Here is a 26,951-nt window from a genome sequence, read left to right as displayed (position 1 = left end):
GTGAGTTTTCCCCTACTGTCTATAACGTCCTTCACTTACAACAAACCAGTATGAAGAGAGTCTACATGGGACTGCCTCTTCACTTTCTCTTTCTCTTTTCTGTTCTTTTCCCAGCACCAAAATCAAAGGTTCGGAAAAAGGAATGTCAGAAATCTTAAACTTGTTCTAACGAAAGGCTCATGCCCCCGGACGACAGTCTTGGACTGAAAGCTCTTGACATCGTTAAATCATATATTTCTATATTGCCCTTGACCCGTGGGAAAATCGTGTCTTATCATTTGCTTTGCAAAGGGAACAAATTAGCACTTCTAAAAAAGTCCGACAGTTGTAAACGACTCTTAGCTTTTCCACAAGCTGGAAGAATATTTCAGGAAGGGGAAAAAGTAGTGAAGATTGAGGTTTTGTAAATTAGTAAGCAGTTCATGCTCTTCCTGCCAAAATAATTATGCTCAGTCCAGGGAAGTGCTGACTTTCAGAGGATGTGCCCAGACTCGGTTACCTGACGTGTCTGGCCTGGAGTGTGCCACCCTGCGGACACCTGCTCCAGACCTGGCCTTTCAGACTCGGACTCTTCATTCTTTGCAGCCACTGTGTTCTCCCAGGGGGGCCTGTGACTGCCTTGGAAATTGTATCTGAATCGTATGCATATAGACCATGATTATGTGGTCCTTAGAACAGATTTTTCTTTTATAAAGCATTTAGAGAAAATATATACTTTTAAAACAAGTGCTTAAGTATCATTTTAAAATTACAGCACTTGCTATCACAAAACCTTATTTATGCCTTCTTTGAAGATGAACAGTCTTAAAAATAAAAGCGCATAAATGGAACAATTCCTTCTCTGTTACTGAGCAGCTGTATTGTGCTGGGCTCCGTTTATTTACTGAATCAATGAGCAAAACAAAGAGTTCTGCCCTCATGGAGCTCCTTTTCTAGCAGGAGGAGACAGACAGTGAACCCAGCAGATTCCACAGTACGTTAGAGGGTGATAAGAGTCATGGCAAAAAGGCAAAGAACTGGGTAGATGGGTGTGCCATTTGGCGGTGGGAAAATGCTGGTTGCAGAATTGAATGATTAGTTTAATCTGAAATTAAACAGTTATATCTTTTTATAAAACTCCAGATTTAGAATTTAAAATGTTGAAGTGTGCACACCACCCTGGAAAGGGTATCCGCAGCAGGAAGTTCCAGATATTCAGGCTCCCTGACTGAAGGGTGGCCTCTGATGAACTGAAGCTTTGCAGAGCCTTGCTGGGATGCTCCGCGTCTGCCCAGAAGGGGGCCTCGCCGTTCCACCAGAAGCCCAGCTCCTCAGTTGCATTTCTTCAGTGGATTCATTTCCTTGATGCAAAGCATCTGTATTTGTTGGTTCTGCCATTTGAGCAATGTCTCTGACTTGTTTGTTTTGAATTACATTACAGCCTGGAATGTAATTGTGGTGAAAGTATTTTTATATTGCCGAGGGTAGCAGCTAATCACAGTTATATGCTTCAGAGGATTTATAATTGCTTGGTTTGGTACGTGTGTTTTCTGACTGCATTTGAGAAGTTTTATGGAGAAGAATATACATGATTTTAAATCTATAATAATGTTATATGTACCTTCTCTTCAATTTCACCTACTTTAAAAATGATCTCATTAAATTTTAGTGCTTTGACTAGTTTATTCCTTTTTGCAGTTGTTCATTATTCATTTCTGCTCCTTATGCTTTTCTGCAGGCAGATTTCACTGCACTTTATTGTCTTCATGTCATTTTCTCAGGGATTATTTGTAGACAGAAGACCTGGAAACTTTTTCTGGAGAGTACCACCCAGTAAGTCCAGCCAAGCATCTTCTGTCAAGTAGGTTCTCGGTAAACACTTGTTGAAAAAATACTTACTGAAATTCAGGGGAAAATGAAGAATAAGGAGATTATGTGGGATAAAAAGCCAATGCCAAAAATAGTATCTGGGTATTTAAACTCAGAGATGATCACTACTAAAAGGATCAAGGAAATAATAAAACTATAAAGAGGGAAGGATAGAAAAGACTTACCAATATACCTATGTTCTGTCTTTGCTGTGTTTTGGAGAATGGACAAGAATTCTGAATTCCTAAGCATGGCTGAAAATTATTTTTTTGATTCTCTCCCCAGTGATTGACTTGCAGAACAGTCTCTCCTAAATTTTTGGTCTTAGGCATGGTCTTCAGCTCTGTTGCTTTGGGGAACAGTTTGGATGGAGTACTGAAGATTGGAGGTCAGCGTCTCCCGCACTGATCCACGACCATTGTGGGGTCACGGACATGAAGGCTGTGGGATCTTGACAGCAGTTAAGAAGTGGTGGTAAAGGGCTGAAGCTATATTATATGATGAGGTGATCTTGCTTCCTGAGTCATTCTCAAGCTACCTAGACATGGCTTAAAATATTAAGATGCTCCAGATCGAAAAGATTGAATCCAAATGATTGATACTGGGGGAGCGTGTCTAAGAGACCAGCTGAGAGGCTTGTTTAGTGTGAGGTGATTCTGCAAGTTGTAGGATGTGCAAAGGTTTTAGAATCACAGCCTTGTTTAGAGAAATTAATGGGAAATGATTGCATCTAAGTTGCTGGAGTATCCAGTGTTTACTGGTGTATACATTGGACTCTGCTGAGGATGGATGGTGTGTAGTGCTTTGGCAGGCTTCAATCACCGATAAAAGATCATGTTAACATATCTTTGTGCTTTCTTGTGACTTGGCACAAGCGTCCCTTCCTGTGTTGTGCTTGGAATATCATGGAGAGAAAGTAGATAGCCAAGAACTCCAGTGTAGGCAAGAACTGTTCATTTTTCTTTAAATTCTATTTGGAAATAATTTCAAACTTAGGGAAAAAAAGTTGCAAAAATACCCACACATCCCTTATTCTTTAAACCTATTAATATTTTATATCTTTAGCTTTATCAGTTGATCTGTATTATTGTCTCTAAAAAATATTTTTCTGTAAGTTATATATCTCTTACATTCTTAATTCATATATAATCACAGTATAGTTATCGACTTAAGTAAATTTAACATTGATATAATACTTCTATCTAATATACCATTTGTATTCCAATTTTGACAGTTGACCCTATAACATGCTTTAGAGAACCCCTCCCATAATATCAGATCCATTCTAAGGTCAGATATTGCCTTTGATTGTCATATATCTGTAGCTTCTTTTATTCTGGAACATTTCCACAGCTTTTCCTTGTCTTTTGTGACATTGTCATTTTTAAAATAATACAGTCCTTCTGCACCACCTCCTTTTTCTTTTTTTATAACAGTGTTTCCTCGTAATTAGATTTAGGTTATGCTTTCTAGGTGATGTTCTATTCTCAGAATATCAGACCTGGAGGCACCCAAAGGCCATCTGCCCCTCGCTGGTGATGTTAATTTTGGTCACTTAGTGAAAGTGTTACCTGATTTCTTTGCTATATAATTACCGTTTTTTTTTTTTTTCTCCCTTGCAGTGAATATACAGTCTGGGGAGAGGAACTGTTAGCATTTTAAAAAGAAAATGTATTTAACATAGAAAGGAGGGGAAGAAAATTCATGATATGTATTTCAAAGCAACTGTTACATTATTTGACTGTGTTCTTCTTGTATCATGCCTGCCAAAATTTACAAAATTCTTTTCCTAATATTTTAAATAGGGATGTCTTAAAAATCAAAAGGAAGCCTCAGAAATAAGTTCTCTCCTGATCTTTTCCTCAGCAAAACTAATAATTATATCAATTTAATTATACATCTGAGGTAGAGTTTTGGAAAAATAGGTCTAAGATGTTTCTGGTATCACAGAAGGACTGTTGTGATCCAAGAGGATGTATAACACTAGGTAGGTAGTTATTTGGCCATAAAATGTGAGTTCTCTTGAGTTTCCATAGAGATATCTAGACTTAAAATGTTTTAAGCACTGCTACTTTCAAAATGTGTCTGTAAAAAAAGCAAAAGCCAAGGCTTTAAAAAAATTATTAAGCGTTTTTTTTTTTTTAAATAGTGAGGTTCCTGGTTAAAAACTCCACGTGGAGGCCAGCGTTTGTCCTTCCCAGTCGTTTTGCATCAGCTGGCCTTGAATAGCCCTGGGGAGAAGAGGCATCAGGAACTGCTTTCCCTGCCTTTTGGCTGAGGAACGAGACTACATTGACTTCATCTGTGAAGACAACTGCCAGCTGTTTTCTTACTCTGTAAATTGTTAATTATGTGTGGTGAGGAAAGGGGTGATGGGTGACGTTATCTTTACGGGTGAGACTGGCATAAGTTCTGGTGAAAGTTTGACATCTTTAGGGTCTTATGTCTTTTCAAATTGAGCTAGTAAAAACAGGCTCATGGGATTATTTCTCACCTGATCTTTAAGTGACTGTTGGGCTCCATACCACGTATCCATGACTTACGAGGGAGATTTTGTGGGGTGGTTGAAGAAAAGCTTGAACTTGCCAGTCTGGAGCAGGAGTTGGCAAACCCAGCTTGCTGTCTGGGTACCACTCACAAGTCAACAATAGTTTTACATTTTTGCATGGTTGAAAGAAATCAAAAGGAGATTTTAGTGACCTGTGGACATATGAAATTCAAATTTCAGCGTCCATAAATTAAGTTTCATTGGGACGCAGCCAGGCTCGCTTGTTTTCACATTATCTGGGGCTGCCTCTGTGTTTGAGTAGTGGTGACAGAGACCTGTGGTTCCCACAGTCTAAAATATTCCGTGTCTGGCCCTTTAAGAAAATGTTTGCTGCATCCTTGTCTAGAAAATGTAAAATGTTGAGGCTGGATTTCTAAGGTGCTTATTCAAGTTCTTGACTCTGAAACTGAATCATGTGGTTCATTGTTCAGCTGTGGTGAATTGCTTCAGGACCATGGTTCCTTTTTTAAAGTCGGTTTACACATATGAAAGAGAGATCCAAGACACTAAAATATTTATTCTGGCTTAGAATATTTTGTTTCCTTACATACACTTTCAGAGAGTGGCAAGGGGAAAAGATAATTTACCATTTTATTTGGGTTTAGAATAAACAATACATTTTATTCATGGTCATCATATGAAAATGTTTTCAAGTATTTTTCACTGTTAAGAACAGTTACTGTAATGTCAGAAATCTATTGGACCCTCTTAAAAACCAGGACTCAACAGAAATGATCTCCGAACCATCTCCATCACTGTGCCTTCCCCAGTTTTCTTGGGGATCAGGTTTGGTAATGGTTTGGTACTGGGATCACAATACACGAAGTCTGAGGGAAAGACAAAAACACGTATTAGGTATTTGGTGGTGGTGGGTTTTTTTTTTTTTAACCCAGCGTGGAGTTCAGAACAAAGCCTTATGTGTAATGGACAAATACTATGTCTCAATTCTAACTTGCGTCGTAAAGAAGTATTGGAGGCAAACTTCATGGAGAGGGAGGGACGCCAGTTGTGCCCTGAGAAGCAGGTAGGATTTGGGAAGGCAGGTGAGAGTGAGGGGCAGCAGATGCAGTATTAGAGTAGGGGAAAGGCGGTGATGTGAAGACCCAAGCAAGGGATGCTCGGGCCAGGTTGTAGTTAAGATCCCCGACTTATTTCCAAGAAGGAGTCTTTCCATTCCCTTTCTGATGTGAGTGACTTCATACGCATTCCTGGGGTACATGTGGTTTAGGGTAGGGGATTGCCAGGGGCAAAGGTTCTGACCCTACTGTCACCAAGGTAAGGAGACAGGAATCACACATCACTAGGCAAGATTTGTGTCAGTAATGGAAACTGACATTTACATCGCATGTGTGCCAGGCACTATTCATGTGTTACCTCATTAATCCTCATACCCACCCTTGACTCAGTGGTGTTATAATCTCCCTTTTACACCGAGGAAACTGAGGTACGGAGAGGTCAAGTAGCTTGCCCAAGGTCGCAGAACACTAAGTGACCGCGTTTGTCAGAATGGGCTAGTTTGTGCCTTGGAAACAGCCCTCGCATTTTAGTGGCTTGAAACAAAGGTTTAATTCTCTCATGCTTCCCTTCTTGTACATCTCAGGGCAGGGCAGGTCAGGCCAGGGGCTCAGCCACCATCTGAAATGTCATCAGTCACTGTGTCAGGGAGAAGATGGCAAGGAGTGCTCTCAGCCTTAGGGCAGGGCTTCCCAAACTCGGGTGTGCACAGTAATCACCGAGGGCTTGTTAAGTGCACATTGTAAATCAGGAGGTCTGGGATGGGCCTGAGATTCTGCGTTTATAGCAGGCTTCCAGGCGATTCCTATACTGCTGGACTTGGGCCATTCGAGTAAAGGAGGGCTTACTGGCTTTTGCCCAGAAGTGACTCATCTCTCCTCATATAGGAATTCAAGTAAGTCACACAGACACACCTGACTTCAGGGTGGCAGGAAATGTAACCCACCATCCACCTTAGGAGGAGGAGAAAGGGAATATTTGTGAACAGCCCTAATGAAGAGCCAAAAACGTGAAGTGGGGATTGGAATTCAGGGGAGCTGTGCCCAGAGTGCGTGCTCTCAGTCATCACTCCGGACGGTCAGAGATGTTGGTCCGTTCGCGGGAGAGAAAGGGCAGCTCGGTGGCGGCAGCCAGGCGGGGTAGCCCTCGAGACCGATCAGTTGCAGTCGACTTGTGTGACAAGTGTCGGGTGTCCCGGGCAGCTTAGTGTCAAAGGCAGCAGTTCTCAACATGGTGACACAACTCTGTGAGATGTTTCAATCCATTTTTTCCTTAATGTGCTAACATCTATGAATTATTTATTTTTGTTCAAAATATACCTTAGAGTAGATTCAAATCTTTCCCTATTCCACTGTCTCTCATTTAATATTCTGCCATCCTGTCTTGTTTAGGAGAAGGGGTGGGGTTCAAGCCAGCATTTAGGGAATCGTGCAGGATCGTGGGAACGCCCATGGGTGTGTGCCCACACCATTCATCATGCGTGTTTGCTGCAGAGGGCTGGATTGCTGTCTGGAGGAGTCCTAGGCTTGTGGTCAGCATAACAAACTCATTGGCCAGCTGATGGTGGCTGAGAAGCAGCTTCTCTGAGCCTGCAGCCTATACCCATACCTGGGACGTGCCGATGCAGTCCTTAAAACTGGAGTTGTGGGAGGGAGTGGTGGAGTCCACATTAGAGTCTTTTATATATATATAATATATTATGTATGTATTATATATGTAATATATAATATATATATTTTAATTGAAGTATAGTTGGTTTACAGCTGTGTCAATTTCTCGTGTACAGCATAATGCTTCAGTCATACATGAACATACATATATTCATTTTCATATTCTTTTTCACCATAAGTTACTACAAGATATTGAATATAGTCCCCTGTGCTAGTTAGAGTGTTTAAATGGAGAGAAGAGGCTGGGCTTCCTGACAGCACAGCGCTGAGTGACCATCCCACCTCCTTCGACTTTCCAGTGCTTTGCTGTCGGTTCCCAGGCTGAAGCGTAGAGCTATACAGAAGCATCAGTTTAGGCAAAGCCCCAGTTGCCTTATGGAAAACCTGACCTGCAAATGATACTTGAACTGCAGTAAGATTGTTCTTCCTCCATTTAAACAAACAAAACCTCCCAAAAGGGAGATACAGATACATTTCAGTTTTACATAATGGAGATAAGATTTCAGATGTTAGCTAACCACGAGGGAGAAGAAAATGGGCCATGACAGTTTTTCTTCTGGAAAATCAAGTTTGCCATGTTGAAAAATGCTTTCACCCCTGCCCACCTGTTCTGTTGTTAATCATGGGAAGAACTGGATAAACAGGATTGTCCCTCCAGAGACACTTGTGTCATGTAGTGCACGTAGTTCAATTAAAATATGCAGATGAAGGCAAAGTTAATAATTAAGGGAACCTAAGAAACAAAGTATTGTTATTTTTATTAATTACTTAGACTGAAACCTACAGTATGACTTTTTTAAATTAATGGAACAGAATTCTACTGCTTGGTTGTTCTGACCCTAATCCTAGAAGGTATTACTAATGATCTCTCTTGGCTGTTAGTACTTTTTGGGAAAAGACCTATCACACCATCAGTATTCCTGACGTCACGGGTGAAGACTTTCAGCTTTTAATCCCACTTGTCCTGACGTTGCTAGAAAGTCACTTCTTTCAATGACGTTTCTATGTTGGCGGCCTAAGTTAAGGATGTCAGCTTGACTTGTATGTCATATGGGCAATGTCACCATCCTGATTCAAATGCTAAACATTTTCAGGGAGGGTTAAATTTCTTCCTGACCTGAGAGGAATCCCATTTTCTTAGTGGGATGGTGCAGGGAACCCAGTGCATCTGCTGTCTTTGCTGGTGGATCTCCTCCTCAGGTGATCTTGAGACTTCACAGTGTTGTGTTTTTTTTTTGTCTTGTTTTGTTTTTTTGTTTTGTTATTAATCCTAAGCACATTTTATCAACTTCATAAACCTCAAGCATTACTTTACTCTTCCCTTCAAAGTTTTGCAGGCTCCATGAAATCTTTCCACAGCTACTCCAGCCCACAATGACCGTTTTCTTCAAACTCCTACTTAGGGTCACATAGTTTAATACTCAATTGGTCTCTAATTACAGTAATTAGATTGTAAGCTCCTCAAAAGCAAGGATTTAGCCCAACGCTAGGCCCAGAGGCGGGTTCAGTGAAGGCTTGCTGAGTGATGGATTTGCAATTCTGGATGGTTTCCAGCCAGCAGGACAAACGGGTGAATTAGCACTGCTGAGAGAAGCCCGCGTCAGCTTGCTGAGCAGGCCCTCAGTCTTGGGGCGCTTTGGCAAAGGTCACTGACCGCCATCAGGCAGCTGGGTGGCCAGGGTGGCACGACCTAAACCCCTAGTCATTTCCTCCAGCTCCTCTCTTCTCAACTGGAAACATACATTTTGGACCGGGGCTGGCGGTGTCCCGTTTCCAGATTTAAGGAGTCAGGAGAGGGGCAGAGAGGCAAATGTTTTAAATCTGCTTTGCTAGTTCCTCACTTTTCTGTGGAGGAAAAGTGTTTATTTTATATAACAAATAAAATGAGGACACGTTGCACATTTTACAGAGAGTAAAATGCTATGTGGAGATTGATTTATAATTACTTTTTTTTGCTAGATTAGTCCAGAAGCTGGATTAATATTTTAATCATATTCTCTTGAGAGGAAAAGGCAGCTGGTGAAATTGTTGGAGGTGACATGCCAATCTACATGGAAACCAAGTGTGGTTTGGAGACCACCATGGAAATAATAACTTCAGTCATTAAGTGGGGAATGAAAGGAAGAAAGAAACCAGATAAGTTTTCCAGGATCAAGAAATTATTTTTATTATAAACAAACCTTAGGGAGACCATAGGCTTTATTATTATTTTAACATTTAAGTTCAAATACTGATGGCTTTATCTTTTCACTCCTGATTACTCTTGGCAACAGCAGAGTTAGCAATGAGGGCAACAGAACATCTTTCATCTTTTTTATTTTTAAGTTGCTGTTTTGACTGTGTCTCTAAGCTCAGTTGTGCAGGCAAAGCATGGCGAGAAGCACACAGTGTCACAATTGGTGTCCTGAGACAGGATTTCTCCCTCCTAGCTTCCCAAGGCCTGAATTCTAACAGTTGGTACAAATTCACTGGCATCCTGAAATCTAAAAAAAGAGGACTTTCTCTTTTTAAAAAAAAATTTTTTTTGTTTCCTTGTAGACCTGGATGACAGCAAATCTTTATAATGGTCTGCAGCTGGCATGGCAGTAAGTGTCTAGAGGAGGAAGTGTTGGGTTCCGGGACATGCAATCTTTTGCTTGGGACCTGCCCTTGGATGGAAATTGATGTTTAGATTATTGCTGGGAACTTTTGTTTGTACATTTCAATTTTGTGGGATTAAGGCCAGTGCTGTGATACTCTCATGTGTTCTGCTGATCCTTAGGTATTTCAGAAAAGAGGGAAATGAAAGTCTTAAGGTTGAAACGATCAAACTTTGGCAGTGCTGAGGCCCTGCGTCAGTTATACCAGCAGATGGCCCAGGTACAGCTGCTAATGAAGGATCTCAGGTTCCACCCAAAGGCCCGCAACACCACCTCTTCTGCCTGAAACTGAGTTAGTAGAAGAAAACAGAGTCAGGCAGAGTTTTGGACTGAAATTTCCCTGTGGCAGCAACAGATTGAACTGATAACAGGAGAATGTTTGTATTGTTAATTTTTACAAGGTAGCAGGCAGTTTCAGGAATTTCACAGTGCTGGCAGGTTATGTGGGCCGTACTTCCATTTGGTGCTTATTGTTTACCCTGCTGGGCTGGATAGCATATCTGAGCAGGTTCCAAGAGGAGGAAGGGAACTGGGGCTGACTTTGGCACTGGGGCTAGTGTGGTTAATGTCCTGACCTGTTCAGCAGCTTTTGGAGGCCACCACAGGGAGGCATCCACAAAAGCCCTGAAGGGATGAAGTAGTGGAGGAAGAGAGGATATGGAGCAAGTGGCGCCGTGAAGAGGGTAAGACTTTTTTTGGCTTCTCTCCTGATCTCCTTTCAGAGAAGACTGCAGTTCCCAGCAGTTACTTTCACTGGGTTAATAAGAGAAATAGCCAAACAAAGGAAGAATGTTGGTGTCTAAAGGAGGGAACGTCGCTTCTGTTCATGCTGTTGTTTGGGTAGGTAAAGAGCATTAGATTTGTCTTTGCGCTAATGGACAGAGCTACAGTGCTAGCTTAGAAGTCACTTTGGACCCTTTCTCATAAGAGGCCAGGTGAGATGGTTTGGGGGCTGCTGAGAGCATCACTGTTGGCATTTGTCCGAACCTTCTGTCTCCTCTCTCGTGTGTGTGGCTTCTCCTCGCACTGGAGGGTGAAATCTGAGATTCAGGTTTTGATCTGTACTTAGCAGGATTGCAGGTAGTGCGACACTAATGGGCTGTTTTGCATCAAGGCCGACTGGGCTCACCTGGCTCACATAGTGATGCTCACTCCCACCTCGCCTAGTTAGAAACGTAGCCGACAGAACACAGACGTTAGAAGAAGCAGTAGTTGCTGATGTTTATTGACTTTATTGTGTGCCATGCACAGCTGTAAAGGCTTTGCAGCGATCACACAATCCTTGCAGCTACCCCCGGAAGTTACGGCTCTGTTTCCCACTTAAGGAGTGAGTTAATGTATACAGAGTTTAACGTTTAACGTTCATCATACAGAACTGTTTTGAGAAGATTACTCAAATAGGAAAAGGACCAAAAGGATGAGGGTTGTTCTTCCCTGTCCAGCCCTCCACTGGAACAAAACCCCATAACTCAGGTTTATTCATGAGGCCAGCCTTTGGCTTCTCTCAGTAAGTTGTGGATTTGGGTGTTTTTCGCTACTCTCTCTTTTTTTGGTTTTGTTTTGCTTTTTTAAAATTTCAACAAGGTAAATCTCCTAGAAGGAAAAGAACTGTTTTACTCACAAGAACAGATCCCAGAATACTTATAAGCTTAAAAAATACAATTGGACCATCTATCTGGTTCTTGACAAAAACTAGAAGTAAAATTGCATAGTTTTGTAAAAACTTTTCAATGAGACAGGTCTTGTGCAATATCCACAGATGAACTGCCAATACCTTTGCATATTCTGCGCTTGTTTCTTCAAAATGACAGTACATATTATCATTTTTATTGCTATAGTTATCATTAGGTTCTGTACTAAGTGATTTACATATATTTTCTCACACTGATATGTATGTGATAGGTACTAACATCATGTATCGGTTATCTGTTGTCACAGTAGTGTTACATAACAAAACCCCACAAAACCTCAGTGGCATACAATAAATATTGCTTATACATGTTGGGTGACTCACTAAACAGATCTGCCAGTCTCGGCTGGACTGGCTCATGACAGGTAGGGATTGGCTCACTGAAGACCGATCTAGCCTGGTCATGGTTGGGATAATTGGGACAGTTCAGCTCCTCCATTTGTCTCTCATCTTCCAACAGGCTGGGCTGGGCATGTTCTGTTGTTGATTGCAGAGCTGCAAGCTCTGATCGCAAGCTCTGAACAAGCCTAATTGCCTAAGTCCATCTCAACCTTCTTGCAATGTGTCTCTTAATATCTCATTGGTCAAAGCAAATCGCATAGCTAAAGATAAGGCCGTGTGGACTTGTGCACTCCATCCCTTGGGAGCGCACTGGCAAACAGCATGGCAAAAGGGATGGCTATAGGAAATGCTGGACAGTCGGGTCCATTTTTTGCAATCGTATATTCTCTCTTTACAGATGGAGAGCCTGAGACTTAGATGGTAAATGTCATGCCTAGGGTCACATAGATATATTAAGTAACAGAGCTTGAATTTGAACCTGAGTTTGTCTTTTCTCAAAGCTGGAGCTCTTAATGACATACTATAAATGCAAGATTTAGGAGCTAGTTCTGCCTCCAACTCCTTTCCAGATATTTGCAATCCTTTAACTCCCTTTTTATGCATCTTCACCAATGAAGACAAAATACAGCTGTTGATATTATATCATGAGAAGGTTGTGAGGAGTAATTAATGTTAGCAAATTCTCTGAAAATGGGCTAGGTATTATGATCAAATAAATAGACAGACTTTTAAACCACTGCCTGACCTCATTTTGTATTTTGTAGTTTTTCAGATCTCTCTCACCTACCATAATTTAGAAATGTACTGCATATAAAATTTCTTAATACTCACTCCTCTCCTTCTCAGATCATCCTAGCAATGCTCCAATCTGCCTATATTAGCAGTAATTATAAATGAAAACGATACCCTGTACAAATTACTTTTCCAAAAGTTATAGTAATATCTTTAGGATTGTCCAGAAAGTTGTATATTTTTACAATTGACAAATATGGGCTCTTAGCTGATGGAAAATTTAGTCTTTACAGCAATTGCCCTTTCAACAGATGTGCCCTAGCCTAGCTTTGCTTTGTAACTTGCAGCTACTGTTGTTATTCCTTTTATTAAGTCAATTTCATGGCACATGTCTCGAAGAAAGTTGAAACGTTTTATATACTTCTGTTGACCCCAGAAGCAAAACAGCAGAAGGGCACATCCAGATATGCTGCTTGCCAGAAGTGCATTCCTAAAACAGAAATTTCATGGTTTGCCCTTTGCCTCCTAGTCTTCTGGTCCTGTCCTGGACCATTGACAATATAACAGACAATTTTCTGCTTCTCAGAAAAGGAAATTTTTTATAGGGCTCTGAGGTCCTCTGAGGATCCATCAGGGTCTTTGTGAATATCCTGTGGGTCAGAAGGATTTTGGGAATCACCTTAAAAATACAGAATGGGGAAGGGAGGCTTATAAAGAAAAGGGAAAATTTGGAGAGAGGTGATGCTGTGAAGATGAAGGGACATTGGCTCTGGAATGAGGGGAGAGAAACAAGGCTCATAAGTTTCAATCAACATACAAATGACTGGGGGAGACTGAGAAATTCAGTTCAATTCTTTGTGAGTATAAAGATTTGGGGAACTTGAGTATGGGCTATATCTCCTCATTCTAGCACTTACCACATATATGGCATTCCCCTGCTCGCCCCCAAGACCATAAGCTCAGTGAGGGCAGGGATTGTGTATGTCTTGAGTAGTGTTATCACAGGATAGCCCAATGCATTGCCCTTCGCGTGCACTACATAAACATTTGTTAGACAAATGTCCCAGAACCAGCTAATACTTCTATTGTTTTCCTCTAGGAAAAACTCAGAAGCTCCCTTTATCTTGTGCAACAAAAGAATAACGCATGAGTCAGATGTAATGTGGGAATTAAATAAAATATACCACTGTTTAATTGTATCCTAAAGGAAATGTTTCTCATTGTGGAAGAGAAAGAAGAAAAGAATGTCACTATAAATCAGGGCGGGCCTCTCTTATCCTTGTAGCTCTGGTTTTGAGCTTGGTCACATGACCCATCAGCAGCTTTCTCATTTATAAAATAGAAATAACAAATGGTACATTGCATTTGAAAATATTTTAGAGTTAAAAGCATCTTGACCGTAGATGCTATCATTGTATAAGACACAGGTTACACTGGGAAAGAAGAATTCCACATACAGGAACCATGTCTTTTGTCTTTCTCATCTTGCGCACAACTCCAGTGCCTAACTTGGTGCATGGTCAATAGTTGGCACTTGTGACGTATTTATGGGATTAACGAATGATCCTAAACTGTAGCGTAGAATCATAAAGATGATCTCAGATAGTTATTCTTGTTTCTTTGTTTATAGATGGAGATTTTCATATGTGATTTTTATCATGCAGTTGAATTGTTAAAAATTTAGGTAAGATATATAGAGTTGTTAAGCCAGAGTTTCTACTCTCCAGAAACTTCCTGTCTTATTGGTTCACAAGACTTAATGAGCTCCTCTCCCCTTAAATTAAACAGTAATAAAAGGCAATAGGAGAGTCCTAGATAAGTATATTTGGATGTAGGCAAAGATATTCACTCTCGCCAACTTAAGAAGGAAAAAAAGCATGGCTTATGGCAATGAAGGAAATGTGGAAGAGCCAAATCCAGTAAGATCAGATCCTGTACCTCCCAGAATCTAGGAGGTGGGGCTAGGACACAGCCTTAGAACCTGCAACCAGGATGGTTTAGTTCTCTCCACTTTCTCCTCCAGTCACTCCATTCAAGATTCATATTCCTGGGTGAGAGAATCCAGTTGGCATGATTAGGGATACATACTCACTCCTTGGCCAAGAATGAGCAGCTAGGCAAGACTGCATGAAGTGGGCACTGTTTAGTTCCCTGAAGCATAATTCGGGTGCGCCTCTGGGATGCAGTAGGGGTCCTGTTGGCAGTATTACAAAAGTTCAGAGAAGGGGGATTCTGGTGAGACTTAACATGAAAAGGGGCTCAAGCTGGACATTTATGGTTGGGTAGGAAGGGCACAAAGTTAAGAGGAAAGATTTCAGGGGGGGTCACAAATGGGGCAAAGTTTTAGAGCTAGGAATGAGCCCTACGTGTTCACCAAAGTCAGAAGTGGCAGAGACAGAGAAGATAAATGTTAGTAAAAAGTCCTCGGATTTGTTTCAGTAGTGGAGTGAGGATACATGCCAGGTTTAAAAGATGAACCAATGATTTGGGCAGGGAAATAACTAAATATAGAGCTAACTGGATAGGAGATATTAAGGGAGAATATTATAAGAGAATAGGAGATATTAAGGGAAAGCAGCATGAGGGAAGCCTATGTATTTTTGAAAGAAAATCAGAAAAATGAATGATAGAGGAGAAGGGAGGAAAACAAATGGGAAGGGCTTCTAGGTATGAGATTAAGATTCCATGTGAAGGGGTGAATCATGAAGAAGGAGGGGGTCACCATTTGTTCAGAGGCTGGAGGATAGGAAGGGGGCCTGGATGAGGGTGGAGCTATCAGCACAGTGATTTAGATGGCACTTACTCTAAATAGACCAAATCTTAGCAACAGAAGGTAGAAGTCACTGCTGCGTGAAGGGGAGCAGTGTTGGATGAGGATTCAAAGATGAAGATGCTTTGGAATATCCAATGTGACCAGAGCTCTTAGCAATCAACAAGGGAGGTCAGATTACAAATATCTGTGCCTCCGTTAAGGTTAGCATGAATTTGAATCACATTTCCAAATGACTGGATAGAAACTCTTTTGGGTTTATACTCAAAAGCTAGGGTTTCCAAAACTTTAGAGTTGATTTTAAAGATAAGAAAATTTATTCAGAAATGTAGTCTTTGTTCCTACATTTAAAGGATTATTGGAAGTATTTGGAAGACAACAAATTGACATATTTTGTTCGTGATGGTTTCCCTTGTTTATGTAGGAAATAGTTGCCACAGAAGTCCCTTGGTCTTATGTTCTTTTCATAAAATGGATGTATCACTAGAAATAGCAGACCTTTTAGTGTTTGACTTAGCACTGAAATAGCACCAAATAGAATCTGTTTAGCCATTTTCAGCCTTCTTCTGTGCTTGCCCATTATTTATGCTGGAGTTATCTCAAAAAATGGATTAAAGAAGAAAGCATGAACCTACAAGCAGTCCTTAACCTCAAATATTCGATCTATGTCATCACATTTAAGTAGTTCACAATCTACTTAGAAAAGACAAACCAGAGTCTGGCTTCTGTTCACCCCTTTGAAAGAGTCAACATTTAAGACTCATTAGTGAGCCAGATTGTCCCCATGCCCAAGTCACCTGGTGGTGGTCCTTTCTCTGTCTGCTTATGTCAATGCACCAATAATTGTTTTATGTCATAGATGTGTATCTACAGAATCAAGTGTAAACCAAAATCTATTTGCTCCAAAAGAGGTCTGTGAATCATGTTTTGATTTTAAAAAATCACCTTTTATTTATGCATTTTTGTAAGTTTAAAAATGTACCTACTGGTATTTAATGTACTGTGTATAATTCTTCACAAGGAATTATTTGGCTAGTCCTAACAACCACAATAACAACTACGGTGACTTCCACTGATTGAGCTTGTACTAAGTTCTTTACAAATACTGTCTATTGAATATAGAGAATCTTAGTATAGATTGGAATATAGATAATCAATCATATGAAGTATGTATTATTATGATGACCCATTTATGTAAATGTGTAATGAGGAGACTGAGGCTTAGGAAGACTGTAACTAAAAGAGCCATAGCTAAGCACACATTCTGGATGGTTTCAAAGCCCACACTTTGACTATGCATTATAGCTTCTTTACTTAATATGTGCCCCCATATGTGACATTATGCAGGGTTCTTGAAAAGAAACCTGTACCCTTACTTAAGTTTGACTTTGATATTTTTAATTAAAAATTTTTAAACTTTTCATTTTAACTTAATCTTAAACTTAAAAAAAGCTGTGCAAATGGTACCAAAAAATTCTGTATATCCAGATTCTTCAAATGTTAATCTTATATAATACAGCACAACGATCAAAATCAGGAAATTAACATTGATACTGTTGTATTATATAGTCTGCAGACCTTATTCAAATTTCACCAGTTTTCCCACTACTGTCCAGGACCTAAACCAGAATGGCATACATTCGTTTGTCATGTCTCCTTGGTTTCCTCCAGGGCCAGCCCTACACTCACATGACCCTGGGAGTGAGCGCCTCTACAGATTTTGCGTCCTAGCTGTTTTGCTCGCCTCATCCCAGCCCCTTTGATCAAGAACAGTTCCTCAGTATTTCTCTGTCTTTAATAAACTTAAACCTTTAAAAAAGTACTAGCCATGCTGAACACTGGAATTTGACACAACATTGTAAAATGATTATAAATCAATAAAAAATGTTTAAAAAAAAAAAGTACCAGCTAGTTTTTTTTTTTTGCATAATGTTCCTCCATTTGGATTTGGCCATTGTTTCTTCATGAATAAATTTGTGTTGTGCCATTTTTGGTAAAACTGCTATAGAAGTTATGTTGTCTCCTCCTCAGTGCATCATACCAAGAGGCACATGATGTTGATTTGTCACATCACTGTGACACTAACTCTGATCGTTTGGTTACGGTAGTATCTGCTAGATTTCTCCACTGTAAATGAATTCTTGTTTCTTTTTTAACTAGAAGTATTTTGTAGGGGAGCTACTTTCAGACTATGTAAATATCCTGTTTTTTCTAATGCATTTGCCACTGATTTTATCAGTCATTGATAATTCTGTTCTAAACCAGTTATTATTCTAGTGTTTGGAAATGGTTACATTCTTTTTCCATCATTCGTTCTGCATTTATTAGTTGAAATTTTATTTTAAGGAAGAGCTTTCTCTTCTTCCCTGTTTATTCAATTATTTATTTGTATCATTGTATTCTTATTATATTCTGGGATTTATAGTCTATTGCTATCATTATTCATTTTGTTTGTTCAATTTTGGCCAAAAAAGCCCCTTCAGGTTGGCTCCTGTATCCTTTTGACATGTTCCCATCATTTTGTTTTAAAGCACTTACTTTCTGGCACCCCAGGCTGTTCCAAGCCCATTTTGTACTTTTGCTGCCTAGCCATGGCATGGCCACTACCCCAAGGAACCCTGGTTCCTTCGGCTGGAGAGTGGTATTCAGAAACCAAGATCTGGGCACTAGGTGTACTCACCACTGCCAGAGTCGCATTGCTTCTGACTTCTTTCAGTGGAGAGAGCTAGAAATAGATGAGTACACACTCTTCTGTTTCTATTTGTATATCTGTTTTCTCTCTCTATTTTATATATATAATAAAAACCATTACTTCAAAGTGGTACCTCCACTTCTATCCGCGTGCCACAAAGTTTATCCTAAACTTTCTCTGACAGTGATAAAACAGGCTGTCATTAGTCACAAAATATTCACTTATTACTCAATACTAGAATTCACAGAGTAGTTTCCCATACGCCTGTAAGTACATGTGTGCGTGGTTCATTTTATCTTTAGTTTTAATGTATATAGTAAAAATACTGTTTTTCAAAGTACCTGAGGTTGGTTCCTTTTTCTTCACTTTCTGCATGGTTGTGTTATTCATTTGTTATTATACAGGTAGGTTTATCTGTTTGTTTGTATTCTCTGCCAGTTATCAATTTATTGCCCTTTATCTCCAAATTCACCCTTCGTCGCCTACTCTGCAATAATGGAGATGGAGCCTTTAAGCATTTCTCCTTTGCAGTGAGCACAGGAGATTTGCCAGTGAAGGGCACTGGAGGGACACTGTGGGGAAAGGGGCTTCTCTTCTGGTTCCAGTGAACTGCTGTTTTGTTATGCTCTCACTCCTACCCCATGGCTGCCAGCAGTGTGTGCTTGTCCAGACCACATAGTCCTTTGGTGAGCTCACTGCCACGGCCCTGGTCCAGCGACCACCTCACTGTGGCCCTCCCAGCATGGACATCACACACTCTGAGCCTCGTGCTGCCCTGCTGGTGAGTAGGCTTCCACTGTCCCTACTTCTTTGGTGTGTGTGTCTGCTAGTCTTGGCCACTTGTAGCCCAGAGGAGTGCTTTTGGTTTGCTGGCCCTGGCTGTGTTTCCTTCCTGCCAGCTTTGGCTTGCCCGCACCCCAGAGGGTTGTTTCCTGCTGTCTGGTAACTGTGGAACCGCTCTGGCCCAGGCAATGCACTCCTTTTCAGCATTCACTGAATGCCTCCTGCTGTCACACCCTCTCCCATGAGGACTGAACCTCATCCTCCGGGAGGGGCCCCTTCCAAGTTTGTTCATTCCTTAGGCTCTCTCTCTCTCTCTGCCTTAGAATATTTTTTAGAGTACTGTTCATACCTTTATAGCTACTCCCATGTTATAGTTTATATTATATTTCCGTGTTCAAATTTCTGCATGATTTCCATCTCCTGATTGGACTCTGATACATATTTCATTTGGATTCCCTTTCCCATCCTTGTTGATTTTATCTGTCTATATGCCTTGAGTTAGTGAATCACTGCCGTGGTTGCCAAAAGTCAGAGCTTACTCAGGAAGGGCACCCCCTGCCCCCATCAGTCCATTCTATCCTGTTCTCATTTCCCCACCCTTTCCCACCCACTCCTTGTATGGAACCAATCTCATAAGTTTCTAGTTTATGCTTGCTTTCTGCACTTTCGAGCAGATACATATATAACTTCTTATTTCCTTTCTTTTTCCACAAAGGGTAGCATTCCGTTGGTACAATTCTATACTTTGCATTTTTCACTTACTATATCCTAGTAAACATACCATACCAGTTCACAGAAACCTTTAGCATCCTTTTTTTACAGCTGCATAGAACTCCATTGTCTGGAGAGCCTATTGTTTATTCAGTCACTCTTTTAAGCTTGGTTATTTAAACATGGTTATTTAACGTGATTATTTAGAAAAACATGGTTGTTTTCAAAGTGTTGCAATAAATAATCTCTGCAGATATATTTTTGTATTTTTGAAGCTGTATCTTCAGGGTAGATTCCTAGAAGTGGGGTTGCTCAGTGGAGAGGTAGGTGCACGAGTTGTTTTGTTAGTCATTGCCAAATTCCCTCTCAAAGGGCTGTGCTAATTTGTATTCCCACCAGCAATGCGTGAGAGCGCCTGTTTCCCTAACCTTGCCAACAGGATGTGCTGTCATGCTTTGTAAATTTTTTGCTTATCTGATAGATGAGAAACGGTATAGTTCCAACTTGCATTTCTTTAATTATGAGTTATTTGAATATCTTCTCATATATCTAAATGACATATATGTATTTTTAAATGAATTTCCTGTTCCTGGTCTTTTTTCCTGTTTTTTTCTTGATTTTGGTCATCTCCCCCTCTTTAAGAATTCTTTAAATGTTGGGCATATTACCCTCTTGTCTCTAGTATAAGTTACAGACATTTTCCCCAGCCTGTCAGTTGCCTTTTGACATTGCATGTGATGCTTTTCCAATGCAAGTCAACCTATTATTTTTTTCTGGATTGTGAGCCATGGTTAGAAAGACTTTCCCTGTACCAACGTTAAAGAGAAATGCACTCACGTTTTCTTCCCATACTTATTTAGTTTAAATCTTTATGTTCAGATTCCTGATTATTTAGAGTTTATTCTTACATATGGTGTGAGATACAGACTTTGTCTTTATCTAGTAATTACCCAATTTTCCCTGTCTTTGCCCCAGCAATTTGAGATGCCCCTTTGTCACACACTAAATTTCCATAAGTACTTGGCTCCCTTCAGGAAAGTTTTATTCTATCCTGCCCGTCTGTTTGTGTAATCATATTCCAGTACCTGACTGTTTTGGATATAGAGGCTTTATAGCAGAGTTTAGTGTTTGGTAGAGCCAAGTACCCTTATTGTTGTTCTTTTTAATTGATTCCCTGGCTATTCTTACATGCTTGTTTTTCCATACTAATGTTATTGACAACTTGTCCTTGATAGTTAATATGATTCAATTATGTGATGCCAAACTGAGGAAGCAGTTCAGGAGCCCAGAGGTACATTTGCATCAACAGTTAATAATTCAGCCAGTGGGTGTCCGTGGCAGAGACTTGGGCCCTGGAAGAAGATTGAGGACCAAGCATAGTAGCCCAGGTGGAGTGAGAAAAGTCATAGTGGTAGGAGGCAAACCCCAGGTGAGATCCATGTCCTGGAAGTCATGGTTGGCTAGAGCATCAGATCAGAAGTTCAGAAGCAGCAGCCAGGTCCAGAAGAGGCTGGGGTATCATGAACTCACACAACTGTGAGAAGGAGCCAAGAGGCTCAGCGTGGGAGCCTGTGAGTTCTGAGTCCACTGGTGAAGTGAACTTACATTACCCATTGGGTAGGAAAAGATCAACTCTCTATTCAAATAGCCAACAATGTGGCTTTAAAGAGTTTTGCTTAAATGTATTTATGCCTGGCATATTTATGGACTAAGCTTTGTTTCATTTTGTTCCTGGGAAATCTAAGTTCCTTCTAGCAGAGTTTAATAATTTGAAACTAAAAGTTTTAAATGCATTTTAAACAGCCACTTTCCCTCCCCTACCCACACATTTACCAAAATAAACAAGGCCACCCTACAAGCCGCTCTCATTTGCATAGCAGTGAGAGCTGATGCAAATTCTCACATTTGGGGCTATTTCAGTTTGTGGAGATGGCAAAGGGTTCCTTTCCTTAAATAATCTTGAGCATGGCACCCTTTCTAAAGCACTGTTACTGTAAAGTGAAAACATTTAAGGAAATAAAATGTTAATGATAAAAGAAAAATTTGAGATGGTGTTGGGTTTCATTTTTGCAGTAAGAAAACATCACAGCCCTGCGTGGAGAGTTAGAATTTGTAGCTTGGCGGTTGGCTGTGGCTGTGACCTCACTCCCACCTGCTCCCTGCCACATAGGGCTCCACCAGTCCTGCCCTCCACACACACATCACTTCTTCCCTTTAAAAAAAAGCAGGCTCTGAAGCCCCTTTGCTCCCCTGCTTCATAAGTCTTTTCTTCTTAAAAGCATACACATGCTACCTGCTGTGTTTCTCTCTTTCCTAAAGTAAATTCAAGAGCTTTGTAATTTTAGTCTCATGTTTGTAAAGAATCCAGCACAGCATATGCTTATAAACAAGTAAACAATAAACCCTAATTTATCCCACCCAGTGATAAGACTGTGAAGTAAGCACAGTTTGTCACGTCCTCACCTCTTTCTTTCTCGGCACCACCTCCTCCTACCTGATAGCCTGGAGCAACCCAATGTCCCCAGTTCTGTGTTCCAGTTCACGAACCTTGTTATACTGACAAGGATTGATAATGACAAATTAACTGTGAAAAGGAACTGGAGGAAAGGGGGAGGGAATTAATATCTATAGCACATCCACTTTGTCTAAGGAAGAAGTGCTTGAAATACCTTGTATCATGTAATTATCATACCTCTCCATGAAATGGGCATACTAACCTCATTTTTCACTGTGTCATTTGTGAGCCAGATTTTTCTCTCACCTCTGCCTGACCCAGAGCCCATGCTGAATGATGTTGCCTTTTGATTTACTCAATGCCTAGGACAGTGTCTGGTGCATAGTAGGTACTTAAGAATCTTGTGCTTATTTTCAGCTAATCATGAACTTTCAAAGACTCAAAGCCCGGCCCCCAAGCCATTACTTCCTTTCAGAGTTGTGGGTGCTAGCAAGGAGACTGGTAGATGAAGGCCTTGGCAGTATTACTCTTTGATCTCAGCCACACAGCTTAAACACACCACCTTGTCTGAGCCTGAGTAAGATCTCTCCAGCTTCTCTGAATCTGTTTCTTCTTTTTTCCTGTGCCTTTGGCTGACCCCAAATTTAGAAAACCTCATAACATAATTTGGCCCTCTAGGTTTTCTCAAAAGTCAGTCTGTTCCTGATGACTGAGCTTACTCTACGCCGTTAACATGCCAGCAACATCTGACCTCAAAAGCTCTGAGTCTGCTTTTTTCTCAATTGAGAGTGTCATTCACATTTTGTTTTAAGGATTCTTCCCAGCACAGGAGGATACTTCTAGATGTGGCCAAATACACATGGCCAGTAAATATGTGTAAACATGCTTGACTTCACTAACCATTGGGGAAATGTTAATTAAAATTGAGAGAAACCATTTTTTTTTCCACCAACAGATTACCTCAAATTTGAAAGATTGAAAATATCCAAAATTAGCATGGATGTAGGAAAACGCTCATATATTTTAAGGGGAGTGAATACTGATGAACATCTTTAGATGTTCATCACTGTTCCAATGAACAGTGTTGATCAAAATTTGAAATGTGCATTTTTGCTAGTTTACTTTTGACTGTTTTATGTTGTTTGCTAATCATTTTTGAATTTTTGTCTCTCTCTTTCTCTTTTTTAATGTGTTAGGGTTCTCCAAAGAAACAAACAACAGGAAAGAAAAAGAAAGAAGAAAGAAAGGAAGAAAGGAAGAAAGAAAGAAAGAAAGAAAGAAAGAAAGAAAGAAAGAAAGAAAGAAAGAAAGAAAGAAAGGAAGGAAGGAAGAAAGAAAGAAAGAAAGAAAGGAGAAAGAAAGAAAAGAAAAGGAAAGAAAGAAAGAGAAGAAAAGAAAAGAAAGAAAGAAAGAAAGAAAGAAAGAAAGAAAGAAAGAAAGAAAAGAAAGAAAAGAAAAGAAAAGAAAAGAAAAAGTAGAAAGAAAGAAAAATAGCTCACTAGCTACAGCTATAACTAAAGGAGGAGGTATATTACAGGGGTTGACTCACATGATTATGGAGGCCAACAAGTCCCATTACTTGCCATCTGCAGGCTGGAGGATGAGCAGTGCCAGTGTAATTCAGTCCACATCTGAAGTCCTAAGAACCAGGAACACTAAGGGCAGGGGAAGATGGATATCCAGCTCAAGCAAAAGGAGTGAATTCCTCTTTCCTCTTTCTTTTTGTTCTTCCAGGCCTTCAACAGATTGAGTGAGGCCCACCCACGCTGGTGAGGGCAATCTTCTCTACCTAGTTTACAGACTCAAATGCTAATCCCTTGCAGAAACATTCTCATAGACACATCCAAAAATAATGTTTTACCAGCTATTTGGGCATCCCTTAGCCCAGTCATATTGACAAATAAATTAACACATAAAATTTCTTAATTCCTTCCTTCCTTCCTTCCTTCCTTCCTTCCTTCCTTCCTTCCTTCCTTTACTTCCTTCCTTTCAAGAAATCTTTCTGGCTGAAATTTGTTTCATTGGGAGAGTCTTCTTGTGATGCAGGTCCTTCACTGGCTTTCATCTATGTTCCTTTGATCTTTACTCACTTAGTCAGAGAGAGGGAAGCCTGTCACTGGGTTGTTTTTTATTTAAAGGACTGTGTTGAGAGTCACCCTCATTCTTGGAGGGCCAAAATAAACAGGAGAAATGTCTCCAAGGAAAGGAATCAGCAGATGTAGGGGGTAAGTCAAACACGGGCTGGCTCCATGCCATTTTAGAGGGTGGAACTAGGTTCTGCTCAGACATCCTCCTCTTCATCCATAGCCTATTGGACTCCTGGAGCTCCTTTCTCCTTTCCCAGGTATGTCATTAGCCCACACGGGGCCCTATGTGAATTACAAGAATCATCACCTTTGGGTGATGCTTGCCAGCTAATGCTTGGTGAGCAGATGCTACCTTTGGTGATTTAGGGAAAGGATTTGGCTCTGCTTACTGAATAGAGTAGAGGCTTGACTCTAGCGCCTGCCACCCCTTCTCTGGGCCAGGCATCCTTTTGCAGGGCCCTGCATGCACAACCTTTCCTTAAGCCCTGCAAAGGATGCTGGCTTTGTTTTTCAGATCTGACATTTGGGAAATTGGCATTTTGCCTGAGCTCTAACGATGTGGTCCTCAGCCTCCTCCCCCACCTCAGTCCAGGCTTTGGAGTTTTTGGCTGTATGTTCGGTAGCTTTGTTTGGGGTGTGGTCATTTCTTTGTTTCAGTGAAGACAGAGGTTTTTTTCAGTGAGTTTTAAGAGAGGAGAGTAAAATAAAATGCCCGCTTCCTCTACCATGTTTAACTGGAAGTTTAATTTCAGAAACATAACTTTATAACTTGTTTGAAATTGTCTTTCATTTTACACTTCTTTTCGATGCTCGCTCACTCAGTCATAATTGGCTTGTGTTAGTCATGTCCACTCTCCGCAGGGAGAATAACTACTTAGATTGCTAAAGTGGCATAGTATTGTTCAAAAACACTTTTTTTCTTGACTGTTGTGCCAGAAAATCGTTCCCAGTCATCTTGGGTTCTTGTACTCCCCTACGTTCTCTTGCAGCTTTCCGAAGAACACAGCTGTCTGGGAAGGCACGCTAAAGGGGTCAACACTTAGATCATGGAATAATTCACCCATTTCCAAGAAACAGCACCAAACAGTGCATTGGTTGGTTTCAGAATTCCAGTTGACTATGATGGTCATTTTAGCCCAGCTCTCGGCGCTGGACTGGGGGAATGGTCCGAGTTAGGCTGTGGCTTTTTGTGCGTCCACTTTGGGGTGGGGAGGTAGGGAAAGAAACAACTACTTGATGAAGAAAGGCTACTTTGGTTGAGGATTTTGTGTGTGTGTGTCTTTACTTGTTTTTAATTTTTAAACTGGGTTGTTCAGTCCAACTGGAGAAAGACCAGTTGGCCAGATAGGGAAATAGTTGGGTGTGGAAATCCAAATTAATCGGTGCCAAATTTTTTTCTAACTCATTCTGATACCTTAGGGATTGCCACCCAAGGCCACTGGTTTTGCTTGTAGGCAGCCACTAGTGAGGAGCGCTCTCGGGTAGCTCTTTTTTTTTTTTTTTTCCAAATGCTGAGTCTTCGACCTTAGAACAGTTGCTGATGTGTCCACAGCCCTTCCGCGAGCCCCCCCACCCCCGACCCGCAGGCCAGGACCGCCGCTCCTTCCCTTGTGCATGGAATTGTCTCCCACATACTTGGACATGTGACTCGGACTCCAGGGTTCGAACAACATCCCTGTCTATAAGTAGCTTCAAAAGAACACCTCAGTGCCCCTAATGTTATACTGAGCCATTATTTCCCTGTTTTGTAACTTTGGGGGAGGGGGGGGATAGGGCAACATTCTCCTCAGAAGAGAGTTTTTTCTTTTAAAGAGTCTTTGTTTTAAAAATAGTATTCTTTGCTCTCCAGTTTGCTTTGTATAAGGAGAAACCATAAAAACATATTCATTTATGAGGAAGAGATGGGTAAAGAATGCATACATTAACAAAGCAGCCGTGACAATGCCTTCGTCTAACCAGCATGGTCCAGGACGTTGTGGGAAAAAAAAATCCTAATGCCAAAGAAATTACTCTTCAAGGAGAGGTCATTGAGGGCAGTGTGCACAGAAGGTATCCGGTTTGTGTAGAAAATGTAAGGGACTCGGCCTCCCTGTCAGGATTTGCTGACTGTTGTAGGTAGAGCAAGGATTGGGGTGAGCATCGCCTCAAAAATGCTCACAGTCCAGGTCATCTGTAATTTGCACTGAGGTGTAACTGAAGCTGTTTTCCAAAATGATCAACGTCTCCTTAGTGTAGAAATCGGAGGGTCAGCCCATGACCTTCCGGGCTGGCCGGGGCTGGGTGTTCAGGGGAAGCTGAAGAGAAGAGGATGGAGCGACAAGAGCATCTGAACCACGCGAAGCTGCTGGCGATCTCGCACAGCTGAGGAGTTTTGTGTGTTTATACCCTTCAAACTGTACAGTTTTAACAGTTTTTGCCACGTTAAATCATAGTCTTGCCAGCCTTGCCAAAGTGTACCGAGCTTCTCTGTTTCTTCAAAGCGTGATGAATAAAAATAAAATAAAACCTTCTTGACGTTTAAATCAGGGATAGCTTATGCATCAGTCGCCGTCCTGAGCTGTTGGCAGAGTTGGTTCCAGGGCCCGTCGAGGTCTGGGAGCCCATCCATTTGAATAGCATGTTGGCTTTTGGTGGACGCTGGTAGAGTGTCCTGCCTTGCAGGACCTCAGCGCCGTCAGGTCTGGCCTGCAGCTCCTGACCCAGCACCTCCTATTTACTTCCTTGCTGATCCCAGTCTTTTAGGACCTGAAAACCCCTCCAAAAGCTTGTTAAAAGTTATTAAACTGGATTTAATAACTCCAGCCAAGGCCTGAGAGGACTCAGCACGCACCATCTTTACGGTGGACCACAAGAGAGCTGTTTTTGCCTAAAAGGTGCCTTTCCTGATTCCTGTATGTGTTTTGTATAGGTAAGGGTTTGGGGTAGTTTAGTTGAAGCTCAACTAGGAATCACTGTGATTTGAAGGAAAAG

The 26,951-nt window shown here is 41.0% G+C and overlaps 1 protein-coding gene across 5 annotated transcripts in view; it reads left to right on the top strand.

Moving 5' to 3' along the window:
• ADAT2 (adenosine deaminase tRNA specific 2) overlaps nucleotides 1-25,469 on the top strand; it is a 45,543-nt gene extending 20,074 nt beyond the window's left edge. The window contains exons 6-8 of one of the 5 annotated variants that reach the window (XR_012075061.1): nucleotides 1,718-1,812; nucleotides 2,177-2,353; nucleotides 3,998-5,029. Coding sequence is in view for 3 of the 5 variants with exons in the window: in XM_072965958.1 (XP_072822059.1) it covers nucleotides 23,091-23,644 (554 nt within the window). In the remaining 2 variants the exon portion in view is untranslated. Of the gene's footprint in view, nucleotides 1-114; nucleotides 1,665-1,717; nucleotides 1,813-2,133; nucleotides 2,354-3,997; nucleotides 5,030-23,090 lie in introns of those variants that run through there. The other 4 variants (XR_012075060.1, XM_072965958.1, XM_072965959.1 and 1 more) reach the window with 4 other exon arrangements.
• Nucleotides 25,470-26,951: the final 1,482 nt, after the last annotated feature.

The sequence above is a fragment of the Vicugna pacos genome, chromosome 8 (assembly GCF_048564905.1).
Source record: "Vicugna pacos chromosome 8, VicPac4, whole genome shotgun sequence".
Taxonomy (NCBI): Eukaryota; Metazoa; Chordata; class Mammalia; order Artiodactyla; family Camelidae; genus Vicugna; species Vicugna pacos.
The sequence above is the reverse complement of the archived record's forward strand: the minus strand, read 5'-3'. Positions and strand labels throughout refer to the sequence as shown.